The sequence below is a fragment of the Phoenix dactylifera genome, chromosome 11 (genome assembly GCF_051530095.1).
Source record: "Phoenix dactylifera cultivar Ajwa chromosome 11, Ajwa_hap1_PhDact_Kaust_v1.1, whole genome shotgun sequence".
In the NCBI taxonomy this organism is placed as follows: domain Eukaryota; kingdom Viridiplantae; phylum Streptophyta; class Magnoliopsida; order Arecales; family Arecaceae; genus Phoenix; species Phoenix dactylifera.
The window spans coordinates 16,921,036-16,940,085 of NC_143200.1; the positions used below are offsets into that span (position 1 = coordinate 16,921,036).

At 37.3% G+C, this 19,050-nt stretch overlaps 1 protein-coding gene and 1 non-coding gene across 2 annotated transcripts; one reads left to right on the plus strand and one right to left on the minus strand.

The window, feature by feature from the left end:
* Positions 1–257: 257 nt before the first annotated feature.
* LOC103707788 (WRKY transcription factor WRKY28-like) lies at positions 258–2,146 on the minus strand. The gene is made up of 5 exons (XM_008792443.5): positions 1,783–2,146; positions 1,642–1,698; positions 1,181–1,528; positions 961–1,077; positions 258–848 (listed from the first exon to the last, which is right to left on the minus strand). The coding sequence occupies exons 1-5, from the start codon at positions 1,861–1,863 to the stop codon at positions 549–551; spliced, it is 903 nt and encodes a 300-aa protein (XP_008790665.3). The 5' UTR covers positions 1,864–2,146; the 3' UTR covers positions 258–548.
* Positions 2,147–10,865: 8,719 nt separating this feature from the next.
* Positions 10,866–10,983, plus strand: LOC113462768 (U5 spliceosomal RNA). The gene has a single exon (XR_003385863.2). It is a non-coding gene; the product is annotated as a U5 spliceosomal RNA (small nuclear RNA).
* Positions 10,984–19,050: the final 8,067 nt, after the last annotated feature.

Sequence of the window (19,050 nt, forward strand, 5' to 3'; positions counted from 1 at the left end):
TTAACATGGAGATTATTTGAACTTGTGATATCTAATAAGTTTGAGTTCTGATATTATATTAATTAATTATTAGATCCTAAAAATTTAACTTGGTAGAGAAATATGGTCAACAATATATATCAAACTTAACGAAAATCATATCTAATTTTTATTAATACTTTGCTAAATGAACAAATTAAACTCCATGTTGCATCAATATCTAAATCTTCCTATTCCCAACTCAAAATGTGAAAGGAAGAAACGGTATCACTTTGGAATTTTCCAATCGAACATAAATGTTTTGTATTAATTTAATTTCCATGATTCATTTGGACATTGCTTGCTAAAATGGGAACCATAGGCATGCACCCTATAAGGTGTTCTTTTCCCCAATTTAAATAAAATTTCTGTATCTCTTGTTAACAGAATTCTATTTACAAATGCGTCACCCATCACTTCATCACCTTATCACCTTGAAGAGCATGAGCAGCCCACAATAAATCTGAAGACACAGAAAATAGAATAATGGATCAATTCTGCTGATCACTGATTCCTAGCAGGGGAGAGAGCTAAAGAATGTTCTCAGAAATGGCAGTGGTCAGTGCCGCTTTAAACTCTGGATCCTTCGTCAATGACCAAGCCACTTGCTCCACCAAACTCCGCGCCGGAAGCTCCGGTGTCTCAACCTCCTGCTGCGATCCCACTCGCGCGAGATCAAGTGTTATGTTGCTCGGGCCCGAAGAACGGCGAGAGACCGAGCCACCGCGGCTGGAACCACTGGGTGCCGTAAGCTGAGAGGGATTACCATGGTTGTGCTCGCCTTCGTAAGTTGCTACTAGGATTGACCTATCCTCTGCACTTCTTTGCACCTAAGGAAGAGGTCATCATTGAGTTGGATTCAGTTTGATTCATTCCTTGTGATTCTATGGCCATCTAAATAGACTTCAAGGAGAACTATGGTTAGGTTCGATCTTTGGTTACCTTCTTCTTGACAGGGCAGGCAGGAGCAAATGAGCATCTGAAGTAGGCCCTTGGACATGGATTGTCTCTTGTCACCTTCTGACCATATTTTCTCCATTGATACCCATCTCCTACAACCTAAAGATATATAACACAAGAGCATAGAATTCTTATGAGTAATTTCTGAAGTTGGAATGGAAATGTTTGCTTAAGAAAATATGTTGAAATTCAGGGAACTTACGAGGCTCGAATCCGATGGATCGGTGCGAACGTAGAGCTTAGAGACCTTCAGACACTCTTCTCTCGCTTGCTTGCAAGAATTTTCGCTCGAGTTTCTTCCAATCTGATGTCCCATGCAATTATTGGTCATTCCATCAGCCCCATCAATATTGTAGCCATGCATGGCAAGGCTCTCACTCTTCCTCTTCCTTCCTGGCGAGACCGACCCCCCATCGGAGCACATGGTGGTTATCAAATCCATTACCTGTCTCTGCAGGTTGGCATAGTCTTCATAAATGGCGGCAAGCTTCTCGTTCAGTCTTTTATTCTCTTCGGACACCCGATTGAGCTCTGCCTCGAGATCCCCAGCCTGAGGCCCAAAAAATATATCCATCAGAAATTTGCAGTTAAGCGTGCTTGGAGAAGAGTAGTAGTACTACTATATGCTGCTAGCAAACGGTCGGTAAATATGAATAAACTCGCCTCTCTTTTCATCAAAAACTCCTCTTCCTCATGCTTGAGACTTTTGGGCAACCCTTTCTGCTCAATCCAACAAGGAGAGACTAATCAAAACTATATCCATTGGATGTCTAAATATAACATATATGAGACATTAGCACTCACTGGAACTTGGCCGGGAAACCGGAGAGAACCGACCTTGAGGTCAAGGCTCAGGGAGGAGTGACCAATCCTTGTGGAGTCCATGATCAATGAAGGCAGCTGGCAAATTGGGTGTGTGCTTTTCTTGGAAGCCTTGGAGAGGCAAATGAGAATGAGAGATGAGGGCTTGGGTTGGAGCTATATACACAACTCTTTGGATGGGATCTTGGGGGGTCGGAAGTCGGATAAGACTGTAAGAGACGAGGGAGGCATCATCCAGGAAACGTCACAGCGTTGTCGTCATATGGCTTTCTGGAGGAGGAAGGAAGGAAGGAAGGAAGGAGCCTGAAAGGGCTAGAAAATTGTAATTAGAGTAGTTGGCGCTTGGGAGGAAAGTGGGAGAGGTGGATTGAGAAGAGGAGGGGACGGCGGGGACGTGGCCCACAGCAAAGTAGTCTTTTAACGTTAGTCAAGCCGCCAAGTTTCTCCGTCTCCTGGTCTTCTCTGGCTCCCTTGTAATTTATTTGACCCGTCAACTCATTGGACCTCATGTGACTCTATCTAAACTTTTATAGAATGCTCTCGTGTTCTTTTTTTTTCCTTTTTTTTTGGTGGTTAATGCTCTCGTGTTCTTTAGTAGTGGATCTAGGCGTGGCTTGAAAGGTAGAGAAAAAAGAAGTTGATCCTATGGAGTCTTTTATGGGGCAAGAGCAGGATGACAAGACTAGGAATATTTGAGCAGTTGCCATGGTTAATAGTAACCATAGTACTTACTAGCTTTTGAGAATGTGGACACTAGATTAGTTACGACAATAGCACTGATGTATGCAGCAATTAGCTTTGGGACACGACACCGAGTCCAATGTGCCTCGAAGTTTCTATGGGTTTTTCTTTCTTGCTTTCTAGTGGAATTCCTATGAGGCAAACGCCAGAACTAATTAACTACTTAGAAAACATCAACTCTAGATTATGAATAAGTATGCTGAATTCCTATGAAGCAAACGGTAGAACTAACTTAGAAAGCATCAACTCTAGATTATGAATAAGTACTCTGCAATAGCTGAGTCCAATGAAATTTGGTAGATATGGTTGGATAGCTTCAATGTCCTCAATTTGTTAGCTAATTTGGATTGGGAGAAACAGGAGAGTCTTCGAATATATCGAGGAGAACTATGTAGAAATTTTACAAAGTACTTTCTTACAAAAGAGTGGACCTTTCATTCTTGAGACAGAGCTTCAAGAAATTAAATTGCAGCATGTTTCTTTGCTTTGCCAAATAATTTTGTGATAGACTGTTTTATGTACTTTTTTTATTGTGCTATTGGTTCTTCTAAATTTCATCTGCTGAATGAAACTGATTAGATTTTGCCTAATTTTTTCCTCGAAATAAAATGGATGCAGCATACTGTCACTCCCAATAGAGTTAGGACATTTGCTTATCTGACATCAACTCTCACAAATAATTATGAAAAATTAATGCAAACTCATGTTAAGAGGTCATTACGTGCCTTGGGGGCACCAATCTTGACTTCTAAGTATTGTTCAAGTGTGGTTCGGCATACACTCTAAAATGAGTGACACGTGGCACGTCTTTTGACCTTGATTGGAACATTGCAGCCGGACTAATTGTTGCCCGAATCAAAACGAAATGGTGCACGGCCTCTCTCGTGGACCTTCGTTCTCCTTTCTTCGGCGGTCCCAACACAGAACAGCGTCCGGAGGAAATAGGTCCTTGACGTCTGTCCAAATCTAGGTGCTCAGCGAAGCGGTGGCTCTGGAAATGTCGGCACGGGATCTTTTCCGGATTGGTCTGGTGATAAGGACTGGACGGTCAACTTTCTCCCACATGGCTTTGATTTCACTAAACTTTCTTTGGGTCGACCACTTTGTCAATGTTCCATACGTTACACACCTGATCAAAGTCATCCTGCGCTCTTCAAATTCTACTGATTTGATAGTACTGCCATTGTAGGGCCAACATACACTATTGTTAGGTCAATCACCCTTATTAGTGATGGTTAAGTGTATCTGTTTTTTATAAATAAATACATGGTCCATATTTTCAACTAATTCGAGAGAGACAGTATGAGTGTGCTTCCAAGAAGCAAAGAGGATGGGAACTTGTCCCATCTCTTTTCCAATAAAAATTTTCTTTCGCAAACAGCCAATAAGTAGTTCGCCCATAAATAATTTAAGCATCCAAACAAGTTGTTGGCTAGATAGGAGCCATTATTTGGTGCAACAATAAGAGACTAGGACTATCAAATACACTAACAAGGGCCGATCTCTGGAACAACCAATTTGTACAAAAATAAAAAGTTGAATGTCTAGATAATATGCTCTATATTGGAAAAAAAAAGCATATGTACGTATGTATGTATGCACGCACGCGCGGGTGTGAGTTTGTTGAGAGAGAGAGTGAGAGAGAATACTATAAGTATCCCAGTTCTAATATCTGGATGCACCATCTAAAAATTAAATCTAGAATTTTTGGCTGCTAAACAAATTAAGAGATGAGATGACCAAGCTATAAGATTAAGTTCAGTATATTTAAGGTGAGGGATATATAAATATGCACACCCGTGTTAATTTGTATGTATGTACACGCATCCGGATACACACGGATCTGTATGATAGTGAAGAGGAAATCAGGTAGTTCCCAATATGATTTTCTACCTAAAAGCTCAGAGATGGCTCTGATCTCTCTCTAAATAAACATTATATGAAAGTCTGTAAAGAGGAAAGAGAAACAGCATAAGAAAACGAGGAAATCATGCGGTGGTTGTCAATGCTTGTCTGCCTGAAAGATGAGAGATGGTCTTCACTGGCGGCTGGTTTTAGGTGGCAGAATTATCAGTCGGAACAGCGAGGAGGAGGACGAAGCCTGGGTCTCGCGAGTCGCGACACTTTGAACCTGGGGCCTTGATCCTGGAGAGGTCAAATAACGTGAAGGTGGGGCACTGGAACCTGTGCCCTCGATCCTTGAAGTCAAATAACGTGAAGGTGGGTCAAATAACGTGCGTGCATGCATCACGCCCCCGGGTTGTGGCGGTGCCCGAAAGCGTTGGAACATCAACACCCCGACATGATTGTCGTGAAAGAATGAAAATGTTTTAGGGTTCGGTAAGTTTATTATATCACCATTGGAAACGTGCCCTATCGCCGTTAGAAAAGTGCCATATTTACAAGCAAGCATCCCAAGATGGGAATTGGAGGATGGTTGCGATGTAGCTGTCATGTTGTCCCCCGTAATGACGATAATATGTGGTTATCATGATGCAAAATATTGAGGAAAGGGTCCAGGAAACAATTAGAAACTGTTTATAAGTAGACGTCTAGTGAAAATAGGATTTTATATATATATATATATATATATATATATATATATATATATCATTCTAAATATGCAAAATTATATGAATACTTTTGTAAAATTATTATTTGCATATATATTTTTATAAAATATTTATTTTGCATGTATACCATTTTTTTCACTTTTTTTTGATATATGTGCTCATGCTACCTAATGCCATTAAGAAATAAGCAGTTTAAAATTAAAATAACTGAATATCCTTAATGGATAGACATGCAAAAAGAAAAATTTATGAGGATATATATGCAAATAGTAATTTTGTGAGGATATTTGTGCCATTTCACATATTTAGAAGAATATTACTAAAAAAAGATTAAAAATTGATCAAAACTTGGCTGAGACTTGCCAAGCTTTTTATGGCTTGGTTGAATTGATAAGTCAAAAAAGAAAAGCCAAGTCGCATTATTGATTTTTCATGATTTAAGATTTTAACTTGGTGAATTTATAATATTGGATGACTATTTTAGTAATTCTATTCTCTCATTTGATTTTATTGTAATTATCATTATCGAGTGTATGACATATATATATATATATATATTACATTATTTTTAGAAGATTAAAGCATATTAAATTTAAATTAGTTATAAATGTTTAGTCAATAATTTTTTTATAGATTTATAAAGAGTCAATTGTTGCTTGTTCATTGAGGCGAAAATTTCACAATGGCATCAGGATTTATTCCATAAGAATTGAGACAACATGGGTCATATGGTATGATAATACTGATATTTTCTTTTTTTACTTGTTGATTCAATTGAGTCATAAAAGATTTAGTAAGTTTCACCTAAGTGTTGATCATTTTTAAAAGGTTTTTTAAATGTATGCCTTCCAAAAAATATATGAATTTACAAGATTATCCTCATGAAGTTGCTATTTGCATGAATATCCTTGCAATTAAATTTTTCTTTTCGTATGTCTACCAATTTTCAACCATTTTAATTTTACATTACTCATGTCTTAACGACATTAGATGGCATTGATACATATGCAAAACAGAAAGAAAAAAAAGAATATACATGCGAAATAAGTGTTTTATAAGGATATGCATGCAAATAGCAACTTTGTAAGAATATTCATGCAATTTTGCATAAAAATAACTATGTGATATAGACTTCTAATCCTCTGCAATTAATCATGCATATTGCCGCCGAATCTAGGCTGAGATCGGAGTGCAACTTGGACGACCTGAGGTCAGCTAGAGACAAGCTAAGTAGGCTAGCTGAGGTGGGGGGGATCTCTTCCGAATGTGGCCTGCAAAAAGTCGACTTGCTGGAGAGTTTTCGGTGAGAGATCCTCCGATGCGTAAGTCAAAATAACGAGGCAACAATATAGAAGAATTTTTTTTTAGTATAGTGTGATCTCTGAGTAATATTGCATGCATACTTCAGGACCCCTGAGCTACCCCTTTATATAGGGGAGCCCGTTTTATCGTTATCTAGGGGGCAGCCCGGGGGACCTCAGACATGCACATATACATACACACTATATTACTCATGAAGACCATATTTTGCTGAAATCCTCTTCCTTCTATGTTGTTACCACATTATTCTGACTTATGCATCGAAGGGTCCCTGCCGGAAACTCTCTGGCAAGTGAACTCTTTACATACTATCTCCAGAGGAAATCCACCGCTCGCACCTCGGCCAACCTACCCAGCTCATCTCTAGCCAACTCAGGGTCATCCGAGCTATTCTCTAGCCTTAGTTCGAATTCAATGGTAACAAAAATTAAACAAAAGAACTAAAAAAAATAAGAAGAATATCCAGACTCCAAGTCTCACATGGTAGGGCTTGCTCGGAGAAGATAAGGTCAAGTGAAAGGTCTCCCCTTCTTGGATACGCCATCCTATCTAATCCCAGAAGTCAAAAGTCAAGAGATGACGTATCTCGTGACATGCGCATGCAGGGGCCACGTACGTTGAAGAGGAGGGGTGGAAGGAAAAGGCAGCATGCTTATACTCACTCCCATGCTGTGTTTGCTCTTCTTTATTATTTCTTCTATCAATTAAGAGCAAATCCATACCCTATTCATATTCTAAAATTTATATCACCTTACCCCAATTCAATGCAATCGGACTTAAAGCCTTGCTAACTCATCAAAACCCATCCCGACTCCATAATTTCTATCTCAGAACAAAATTTGGATCGGATCATGTTAGGTTGGATTAGGCTAGATTATGTTTGTAATCCACACTTCATAAGAGTTTCTCTCCATTTTACTTGTCAGGATGATATCTCGTGCTGTCTATCTCCATTACTTTCTATTTTAAATATAGGTAGGGGGAATAACTTAAATGAGATATATTATAGGTTAATGTTGGGTTGATTCATAATCATCATTGGGTTGGTTCGATTGAAAGGAAAGCGGGCCATATTTGCTCCGGATTCATGCTAGATTTTGTTGTTCAAGCCTTCTATCAGATACTATTAAATTAGCTACAGTAGATATTGCTACAATTGATTCAGTTGAATGTGATTAACCACTACTTGCGTTGGAATATATTAAAAACAAAAATGACCTAGGCCCCATTTTGGAGAGCTTTTGAAGGGCCAAAAAGCACTTTCTGGCCCTCTAAAAGTATTTTTGGATGAAAAAAGGTGTTTGGTAAAAATTTTGGAAAGCTGTTTTAGTTTTTTCATAAAGCTAAAAATAGTGTTTTGAGAGAAGCTCCATTTTGGAGCTTTTTGAAAAAGCTATTTTGAGCTTTCGGAAAACTTTTTTTTTGACCAAAATATCCATAATAAAATATAATAATTATATACTTTGTCCTTTTATAAGCCTAAAAATCTGCTGAAGCCCTAACAAAGAGCCCTAGCCGTCAATTAGACTCCCTTCCATGCAAGAAAAGGTATTCTTATTTTTTATTTTTGTATTATACTATAAATATAATATTATATTACATTATACCATAATACATTAATATGTTATGTTAAATAATTTAATATTATGTTATATTATGAAAAATTAATGTACGCTAATAATTATAATATTTTATATCTTTATTATTGTATCATACTATAAATATAATATTATATTACATTATATCATAATACATTGATATGTTTTGTTAAATAATTTAATATTATATTAAATTATTATGCTATAGTATACAATGTTATATTACTATATTATAATAATATTATATTACATTGCAGTAATATTATACTATATCATATATTTATGTATTAATATATGTTATATTTTATTGTGCTATGTTGTATAATACTATGCAATGTCCTTTATGGTAATTTTGTTATACAAAAGTATTTTTTCAGTTTGTTTATCAAACAAATGTTAAAGTGCCATAACACTTTAGAAATGTAGTTACTAAACAGCAAACAGTTTAATATAAAATCTCTATTTCCAACAACTCTACTTCTAAGGGCTCGTTTAGTTCGCGGGAAGCATTTTTCCTCCTAGGAATATGATTCCTGGAAAGCAAATTCCTAGGAAGAGGATGCCTAGGAAAGTACTTTTGGCATGTTTGGTTGACCACAGGAAAGTGACAAATTTCCAAAGTACTTATGTTTGGTTGGCCATCCACTTTCCTATGAAAGTTATGTATAATTTCTATTATGCCCTTAATAAAAATTAGGTCTTTAATGCCTCTTTAATGCTTCTTTAATGTTGAAGTGCTTTTTGAAAAAAAGTAAAAATAGAGTGATTCCCGCCTTATGGGAAAGTAACTTTTCTATGTTTATCATGGGAAAGACTTTTCTATAAAATGTGGAAATCATATTCCAATGGAAATACAACTTTTCTATCTCTCTCCTTTGAAAACTCCAACCAAACAAGAGGCATCTCATTACTTTCCCGTTGACCACACGTTCCCCCCTTCTTTTCCCGCGAACCAAACGAGCCCTAAAAGTTCTACTGCCAACAGCTCCCTCAAATAGGGCCCTATTCATGATCTGTAGGGAGAAAAGTGAATCTAATTGTTTTTAATTTCTTGGATGTGAGTGAAAATTGAACCATATCCCATTGAAACTCACTTGACCTAGCAAACTTGACCAAAATATTGCAGGCCAGTACCAAAATCAGGAGCAATTTGTTTTCAGATGGAATGATGAACACAAAACAAGTAGTTTTAAGACACGTTTGGACCCTATTATCTTTGTTTCCAATCTCGGTAAAATTCTTAAATTTAATAGAGATGCTGATTTTGAATGTATGTTCAACAGAGCTTTGTTGTTATCTATGTACCTTGCTTTCCCTGATCTTCTCTTCACATTCGCATCAATATTTGAAGTACTAGCGAGCTAGGAATGAACATTTATTCCACATATATATATATATATATATATGTATGTATGTATGTATGTATGTATGTATGTATGTATGTATGTATGTATGTATGTATATTATCCGGTGTGATGGCTTGTAGAATGGACCTGGCCCATGAATGCCCATGATTCTCTCTTTAGGTTGGTTGAGGTAATGAGCTACAAAAACTGAGCTGCTCGCCCACTCCCCCTTCTGAAAGTGGATTAGACTTGCACAGCAATTGGCTCATTTCTGACCTATGTTTTGTTATTGATCAAAACCATCAGTCTAAAATAACATGCAGTCCTACATTTTCCATGACACACACATCGGCAACGCGCTGCAACCAAATCTAGCTAACCTGGCTACTAGCACAGAATTGAAATCACCTTGGACGACACCCAAATGCCTCGAAGCCATACAGGAAAAATAGGGGATTGAACAGAAGATCAACGTAAATTAGTTTTGACCGTAAGCCGATGCCAGAGGATAAATGAACGGACATCAGCTCCGCCCATTTATCAGCCTATGAACAATGCATATGACATCATTCTCGGGTCCAAGACTCTTTGTAACATGCATGTCTCCTCTCTCCCCCTAAACCTGAATCCAAGATGTATCTACATCATGTCATATACTATTATATTATATTAGGTTGAATAAATGCTGCGAGAGCTGTATTTTGTTCTATCATGATAAGCAGTTTAGTCTTCCACATTATGTTCTTTGTTCCGTACTTTTGCCTGCTATAATGATTGAAAAGGCTCCTTATGCGAGGCACGTACTCTTTATTTTTTTTTTGATTTGCAGGCTATACCTATGTTAGAATTATATGAAATACCGCTTTGACCAAAAAAAAAAAAAACCTATCATAAGCTCGTTATTGTGATCTAGAGTTCAAGCATCAGTAGTTTAATTGGCATAATTATATCGTAGAAGACCAGCTTATTCTTGTCTTGTGGGTCAGCAAAATCCATTCCCCTCTAGAATATGTTCTTAAGGCTGTCAGGATTCTAGCGAAAAAGGTTTTAATTTTCTAAAGCTACAAGTTATGCGCGAGCTTGCCAAAATTCATAGAATACCAGCTGCGTATCACGAGTTCTTTGCTTCCACCGGACTGATGACTGGAATGACGGCGACGGTCCCGCAATTGCCGACCTCACATGAAATGAGTCAAAAGTCGGCGGTCGGCCGACTTGATGAGAGCTAAGATGGAGTCAGGTTCCCAGATTCTCGTGCTAGCACGGGCAATGCGCGTGAGGTGAGGCCTGGAGGGTGAAATTGGCAATGCCCTGTGGTCTTGGTCACGTGCTGGGTTCGGAAGGATGTTGGATGTTGAGGATAGGTGTTCCGCCTGGGTGATCCTGGAGTTTGGGAATCTTTTTAGTCCCACATCGGCTGGGTAGAGAATGCCCCACATTCTGAGATATTATAAAAGGACGCCGAATCCGAGGTGTTGAAGTCACGCAGCTGCGTGGTGGGCACAGAGCGAACTATTCTTTCGCCTTTTACTAAAGAATACCGTGTGCCCGCCACAAAGAGCAGCATACGCCAATTTTTGGAGGGTCAATTTATTAGAAATAAATTGGCCCTACAAATTAATGTTAAACATATGCTCTTAAAGAGCACCAATAAAATCCCCTGTGGTTTTTTTTCGAAACGCGTACCTATCCCGTTTCTTTCAGTTTCAGTTATGCGCTGGTTTTCTCACCTCTAACTCATTAAATAACCGTATTTCAAGTTAAAATATGATTGTGAGATCTACAAAATATGACTCACATGGGTATCGGGTGCTCGGCTGTAGGAAAAAATCCAAAAAAACAAAGGGGGTAAAAGTTAGATGCATTGAAGCTGGAAAAGAGATGAAGATTGAGAGAGTCCAAGAAAAAATGAGTGTCTGATCGAACAAAATGTTTTTACAATGCTCTGCATAAATAGATATAGTGGTAACAAACTCTGCTAACTAAAGAGGATTAGCAACTAATTATAGTTCAGATTTTTAACAAGTTTGTTATAAGTAATTTACAGCTAACCAATCTGTTAATCTACAGCTAAGCAGCTCATCTCTATCAATAGAATCTATTATGCCAGATTAGATCTCTCTAGCTCAGCATCCCAGCTTCCACTCTAGTGGTTCTTCATGTATGAATTGTTGTATTTAACATTTCCCCTTAAGATGAAGTATGTATATTATGCACACTCATCTTGGATAGCAATGAATGAAAGAAAGAACCACTAATTGTTTTAATATATATGTCAGCTAACTAATTATAAGAGGATACATGTAAAGTATGCAGAATTACCTCTTGAATTTTATCTTTGACAAGATGGCAGTCCAATTCTATATGCTTCGTTCTTTTATGAAAAACTAGGTTGGCAGTAATATGTAAGGCGACCTGGTTATCATAAAACAAAATTGTTGGCCTATTATGCTTAATTTTCAGATCTGCAATTAAGTACAACAACCACTGAATTTCACAAGTAGCTGAAGCCATCACTCTATATTTTGCCTCAGCCAATGACCTTGATTTTGTGTTTTGTTTTTTGGATTTTCAAGACACTAGTGCATTTCCTATAAATGCACAATACCCTGTTATTGACCTCCTTGTATCTGGGCAACTTGCCCAATCTGAATCTGAGAATACCTTTAAATGAAGATCATTGGATGCTGGAAAGAAAATTTCTTGTGCTAGTGTACCCTTAGTATATCTAAGGATTATGTGAGCTGCATCTAAGTGAGGCTGCCTTGATTGGTCCAAAAATTGACTTAATACTTGAACAACAAATGATAAGTCAGATCTAGTAATAGTTAGATATAGCAATCTCCCAACTAATCATCTATATGCTGAAGGATCATCTAACAATTCACCAAAAGATCTGTCAAGCTTCACATTCTGCTCCATTGGAGTTTTAGCAACCCTTGCACCAGTAAAACGGACATCCTCAAGTATTTTTAATGCAAATTTTCTTTGACAGACTGATATACCCTCTGTAGACCTTACTATTTTTAAACCCAGAAAAAATTTCAAAGCTCCTAAGTCCTTAATCTTGAACTAATGATCAAGTGCAGACTTTTTTAGAGCATTGATTTCTTCTAAACCATTTCCAGCAAGTATAATATCATCAACATATACTTAGAGAGCAATAAATGAATTAGCTCTCAATCTGGTAAACAATGTGTAATCTGCCTTAGATTGCTCGAAACCTTGCTGACATAAAAAATCAAAGAACTTGGTAAACCATTGTCGTGATGCTTGCTTTAAACCATACAAGAATTTATTCAATTTACAAACTACTTGTGATGATGATGAAGACTCCCCCTTGCTGCCAAATCTAGGAGGAACTTTCATATAAATCCCTTCATTTAAGTCACCATGCAAAAATGCATCATTAACATCAAGTTGTTGTAAGTGCCAATTGCAGGCTACAGTTACTGCTAATAAAGCTCTAATAGAAGTGAGTTTGGCTACTAGAAAAAAAGTGTCAAAATAATCGAACCCTTCCTTTTGAGTGTAACCTTTAGCAACTAAACGAGCTTTCAACCTTTCTACAATGCTATCTGAGTTAAGCTTTTTCTTATAAGCTCATTTGTAGTCTATAAGATGTTTTCTAGATAGTAAAGTGGTAAGAGTCCATGTATTATTGTCCTCTAAGGCTTAGATTTTTTTAGCCATAGCTTCACACCATTCAGGGCTTTTAACAATTTGTTCAAAAGAGGTAGGTTACTCAATATTGGAGAGACTAAGTGCATAGGCACAATGAGAAGGAGAGAGAGTTTATTATAACTAACAAATTTAGAAATGTCATGAGAGTTACCTGAATTAGAAGAATCTGTGCTACTAGAAATAACTGGCTTGGAAGATGAGGTGGTTAATTGATAATGATATTGCTGGAGATAGGAAGGTTTCTGTCTGACCCTAGTTGACCTTCTAGGAGGAGGAATAGGAGAAGAAAAAGTAGGTGAAACAAAGGATTGTTCTGTATGAGTAATATCAGAATAGAAATGATTCTGTATGATAGAATCAATAGGAGGAGAAGAATGAGTGATAAAGGAAGAAACTATCTTAAGAATGGGATTTGGAAAGACAAAAGGGTCAGTGTCATCAAAATGGACAGATTTGAAAGGATTCACAGTTTTATGAAAAACAACATTATGACTAATAAGCACAGAATTAGTCTCGAGATCAAAGACTCTATACCCTTTAATGGCATAAGAATAGCCAACGATGCACTTGTGGGCTCTCGAATAAAATTTAGATCTAGCTTGAGTTAATAAAGAGGCAAAGCACAAACAACCGAAGGTTCTAATATGGCTATAATCTGGTTTCTTTGAAAACAGAGCTCAAAAGGTGTTTTACCTTTGAGTAAAGGACTTGGAAGTCTATTTATGATATAGGTAGCAGTAAGGATACAATCTCCCCAAAATTTAAGAGATAATCTTGCCTGAAATCTAAGGGCTCGGGCAATATTTAGCAAATGCTGGTGTTTTTTTCCATAACTCCATTCGGTTATGGAGTTTCTATACATGATTTTTAATGGATTACTCTCTCTGAAAGGAGGAAGTCTCTAAGGTTAAATTCTGAACCATTGTCAGATCTAACACTTTTGATTTTGAGGTTGAATTGGATTTCAATGAGGACAAAAATAGAGATAATAGTAGTCTGGCTTTGTGCTTTGGATTTAAGCAAATAAACCCAAGTAGATCTACTATAGTCATCAACTATAGTTAAAAAATATTTAGAACCATCAAGTACTCAAACAGTAAAGGGTCCCCACAAGTCACAATGTATCAAATCAAATAGAGACATAAATTTTATTATACTGAACTTGAAAGGTAGTCTATGCTGCTTCGCAAGAGGACAAATATCACATTGATGTATATGATGTACATTTATTTCAAGTATATCATTCTGCAAGAATGGCAACCTAGCAGGTGAAGGATGACCTAATCTATAATGCCAAATGTCAGAAATTGTATTAGAAACACTGTTTACAAGATGTCTAGAAGACCTATTTAGGCTATCCAACAAGTAAAACAAACCACCTCTCTCTTTAGCAAGACCAATTGTTGTCCATGAGCACAGGTCCTGAATGAAGCAAAATCCAAACATGAGAATTAGACAGCAATTTAGAAGTTTGAGTAAAGAGCTAACATAGATAAGGTTGAAAGAAAAGGATGGTACACAAAGGACATTATGGAAAGTAACAGATTCAGACAATTTGGCACTTCCTATATGAGTGACGATAGCTAAAGTACCATTAGGAAGTTTGACAAATTTTGAAATAGTGGTTATAATATTGGTAAGGAGAGAAGCAGAACAAACCATATGATATGTGGCCCCTGTGTCTAATATCCAAATAGATGTGGTATGGCCAGAATTGAAAGACATACTACAAGCCATAGAAGTTGTACCTACTAGATTTGCTAGGGACTGGTCTTGAGAGGTTGAAGTACTACCTGTCTAAAAAATAGAAGACTGAAATGCAGAGAAGTTGCTGGCACTAGTCTCGAATGAAAGGAAGTTGTGGAACATCAGAAACTCTTTTAGCTAAGGTTGGAACCATCTTCACTTGATTTGTAGAACTTGAAGCTTGAGGAGCAAAGTTTCTTGCCTTTGGCTTATATCCCGGTGGATAACCATGGATTTTGTAGCACTTGTCAACCGTGTATCCTAAAACACCAAAATGACTATAGAGAGGTCTTTCCTTCTTATTGTATTGACCAAATTTATTAAAACCTTTTGCAGATCCATTGTTCGATTGCACAAAAGTATTATAAGACTTGCAAAGTAAAGCAATAGAATCTAAATTTTGTATAAATGCAATAGAAACTTCTCTCTATTTCTCCTCTTGTAGTATTAGTGAAAATACCTTGTTAATTGATGGAAGTAGATCAATTAATAGTGTTTGTCCTCTAATATGAGAGAATGACTCATTCAACCGCATTAGGAACTGAATTACATACTCTTCTTGTTGATAATGCGCAAGATTATTAGTGGTTCCACAAGAGCAATAGGGAAGTGGTCTATAGTTTCCTAATTCATCCCAAAATGACTTAAGTTTGGTGAAATAGAAACTAACCGAAGCCTTATCTTGAGTCAGAGATGAAATAGCCTTCTTCAGCTGGAAAATACGAGGACCATTTGTTTGAGAAAATCTCTCTTTGAGATCGAGCCAAACACCACGTGCACTGTCAATGTATAGCATACTTGCTCTAAGATCCTTAAAAAATAGAGTTCAAAAGCTAGGAACTGACCATGTGATTGCACTTTTTCCAAGCAGGGTAAAGAGGATCTTCCGGACTCATCATGGTCATAGATCCATCTATGAAACAGATTTTGTTTTTAGCACTAAGTGCCATTTTCATAGACCTGCTCCACGAAGCATAGTTATCACCAACTAGTACTTGAGAAACTAGCATAGCTCCAGGACTATCTCTATGGTGAAGATAGTATAGATTCTCCATAGTATCCTCTCTAGAAGTAAATGGAGGAGCAGTATTTGAAACATGAGCAGCATCGGAAGTATGCTGTGGTACCATATTGAAGTTGGAAAGAAAATGAAGGTTGAGATTGAGAGAGTTCAAGAAAAAATGAGAGTGAATCTGAAAAATGAATTGACTGAATGAAATGTTCTTACAATGCTCTGCTTAAATAGATACAGTGGTAACAAACTTTACTAACTAAAGAGGATTAGTAACTAATCATAGTTCAGCATTCTAACAAATCTGTTATAACTAATTTACAAGTTACAACTACCCAATATGTTAATCTACATCAACAGAATCTATTATGCCACATTAGATCTCTACAGCTCAGCATCCCAGCTTCTACTCCAGTGGTTCTTCATGTATGAGTTGCTGTATTTAACAAGATGTTTGTTATGCACCCTGAACATTCTTGCTAAAGAAAGAAGCAATAACCACCAAGGTGGTAGCCCAGTTGGAACGGGGCGTTTGCTTCTAACCAAGTGGTTTCAGGTTCGAAACGCACGGGCGTCGATTAAATCTGGGACCGGATGCCCCGCGCCTGGACACGGGGTCTGGAAGTGCTACTGGTCGGCTGGTAGCCTGGGTGGTGCCAGGTGTGACGTACTCACACGGGGTACTCGTGCCAGGGCCCAGTGGGTTAACTGAGCCGGGGCCACGGGTGGGAAGGGTATGAGTAAAATATGGCTGGGGTCTGATGAGCTGGGCTTATACCAAACGGTCATTCTGCCCGCATCGAACATGCTCCTGGCGGGGTGGGGGCCCAGTGTGGGGCTGCTACGCAGGGTGGGCTTGCCCTTCCCCCCTCTTCCCCTTTTTTTTAGCAAAAAAAAAAAAAAAGAAAGAAAAAGAAAGAAGCAATAGATCACATCGCGTGTCCTTTATGTTATGCAAGCACTGCTCCAATGAGGATAATCCTCGTTAAATCTTTTGAAATAAAACATCAGCCCTGCGATAGATCGACAGTGGTAGCCGACTCATATGTTGAATTAAACTGTCCGTAGTTTTCGTTTTTAGTTGAACATCCACTGGTTGGTTGGTGAGCATTAGGCTTCATCTTAAATTGTCCCCCATAGTTCACGTACTTAACATATGTCTAATGCGATGGTAATATATTAGAACAGCTAGAAATGATGGTGGCAAGATTGCTAAGTTTATCTGGGAATGAAAACGGGAGTTGCTAATTGATTAAGAATGCTGGAAAGTAAGTAGAACTGAGACAGCAACTATATTGGTTCTAGAAAAATAGAAAACTGAATAATAAAAACCAGATCTTTGAGCTCTGAGGCGCGTTGAAAAAAAAAAGTATTTTACTTTCAGAAAAGATAAAGGAAAGAAGAAAAAGGAAAATAGAGCTTGGAGTTTACAGGAACATCCAACCTTAGTATGTGGACATGGTGCAAGAGTTGAGTCTAGACTTAATGAGGCAGATGGAGCTACAACATCTGAAATAAGGCCAAAGCAGAAGAAAATGGAGTAGCGGACATGGTTGGCATCAACACCGCCGTATATCGGTGGAGGATGTGTGTGATTATGATATGAATAAGATGTTTGAGATTAGAAATTTAACTATGGTGCACGAATTCTTTTTATTCGTTTTGGTGGCCTAATCATATATCACATCTATTTTTCCACTCTGTGAATGAGCATTTATTGATCATTAAGGGTAAAAACTTCCAGTCCGAACAACCTCTAATCATTTCACATCATTTTTTTTTCTAAGCAAAGCCCCAAAAATCAACCTGAGTGCCTGATTAGCTTACTGCGACTTCATTTGGAGCAAGCTAATGAAAGCGAGATGGGAAGAAGATACTAAATCTCCTAAAATGACTTCCATCTATGTATAGTCCCTAATCATTAGAACTTAATAATTGATCCTTGATTTTAATAGGTATTTTACATTTACTTCTTGGCTTGGTTCGTATGTGTGTACACCCTATGTATAATATATTTAAAATAGGGATAATATGTGCATTAACAAGTTTAACCATATATAAAGACTCAAATAAAATGCTAGTGTGCATGGGCTAAACATTAACTGACATCGTCTAACAAAAAACGGACGCTAAGTTCCTCGATAACGCACTTCATGATCTCTGACTTAATAGTATTTAGCCACGCTTGAAACAAAAAGCCAATTAATAACTAATGAGATATCAACCTTGTAGGCACTTTTTCTTACACAATACAAGCTGGCACTTGGCACAGAAGCTTTTGTTGGGCCATTGTTTTCCCTGCACTATCACCTATTAACTATAAGGTCCTTGATGTCCTCTTTGGTTCCTACAAGATAGGACTTTATCTCGATGCAACACTATATATAAAGATGGCCATCTCCTTTGAAACATATATATACTAATATGGTGGATTCTTGGCATGCTAGATCAATCTAAATCAATTACTGAATATGAGGTTCGATGCCTTAGTAGAGATTAAAATGTTCTAATGAATGCAATTACCATATCAAAGAGATAAATACAAAAAATTAAAATAAAAAGAAAAAACAAATCAAAGAATTTTTTAGAAAACAATCCTACATATCTAGGACAAAACGATGCTCAAGACTATATAGAGATCTAAGACACAAGAGACAATCATCCTGAGACACTTGGCATCAATACGGGAATGCGCTGGAGTTGCATCCTTCTTTTTTTTTTTTTTCTTTTTTTTTTCTCCTCTCTCTCTCTCTCTCTCTCTCTCTCTCTCTCTCTCTCTCTCTCTCTCTATATATATATATATATATATATATATATATATATTAAATATGTAGTTCCTTTGATATGTTTCAACTTGTTACATGAAGCTTTTGCTTATAATTGAGAAAAATCCTAAGGACCGATTTATTTGATGCTACTCCATCGCTTACCACCGTCCAAATGTTTCGAAGCAAGGAGCGTACCCTCCACCGCCATAGGGGCTTTTTTTGGACTCTGTTGACCATGGCTGAGTTACTCTTTAGTATAATCGAGCTAGCCTGAAGCACTTGCCGTGCATAACATATATCGGTTTAAACTACTCTAGAAATTGAGATATTAAAGATCTAACAACTATTAGTAACCACCACTTTGAAGCTCGGATTTTTGATGATAAAATCAACATCTCTTATTCTACCTCCATCTAAAATGGACCGTCAAAGTTAATCTCAAAAAACTCGCAGGTGGAGACT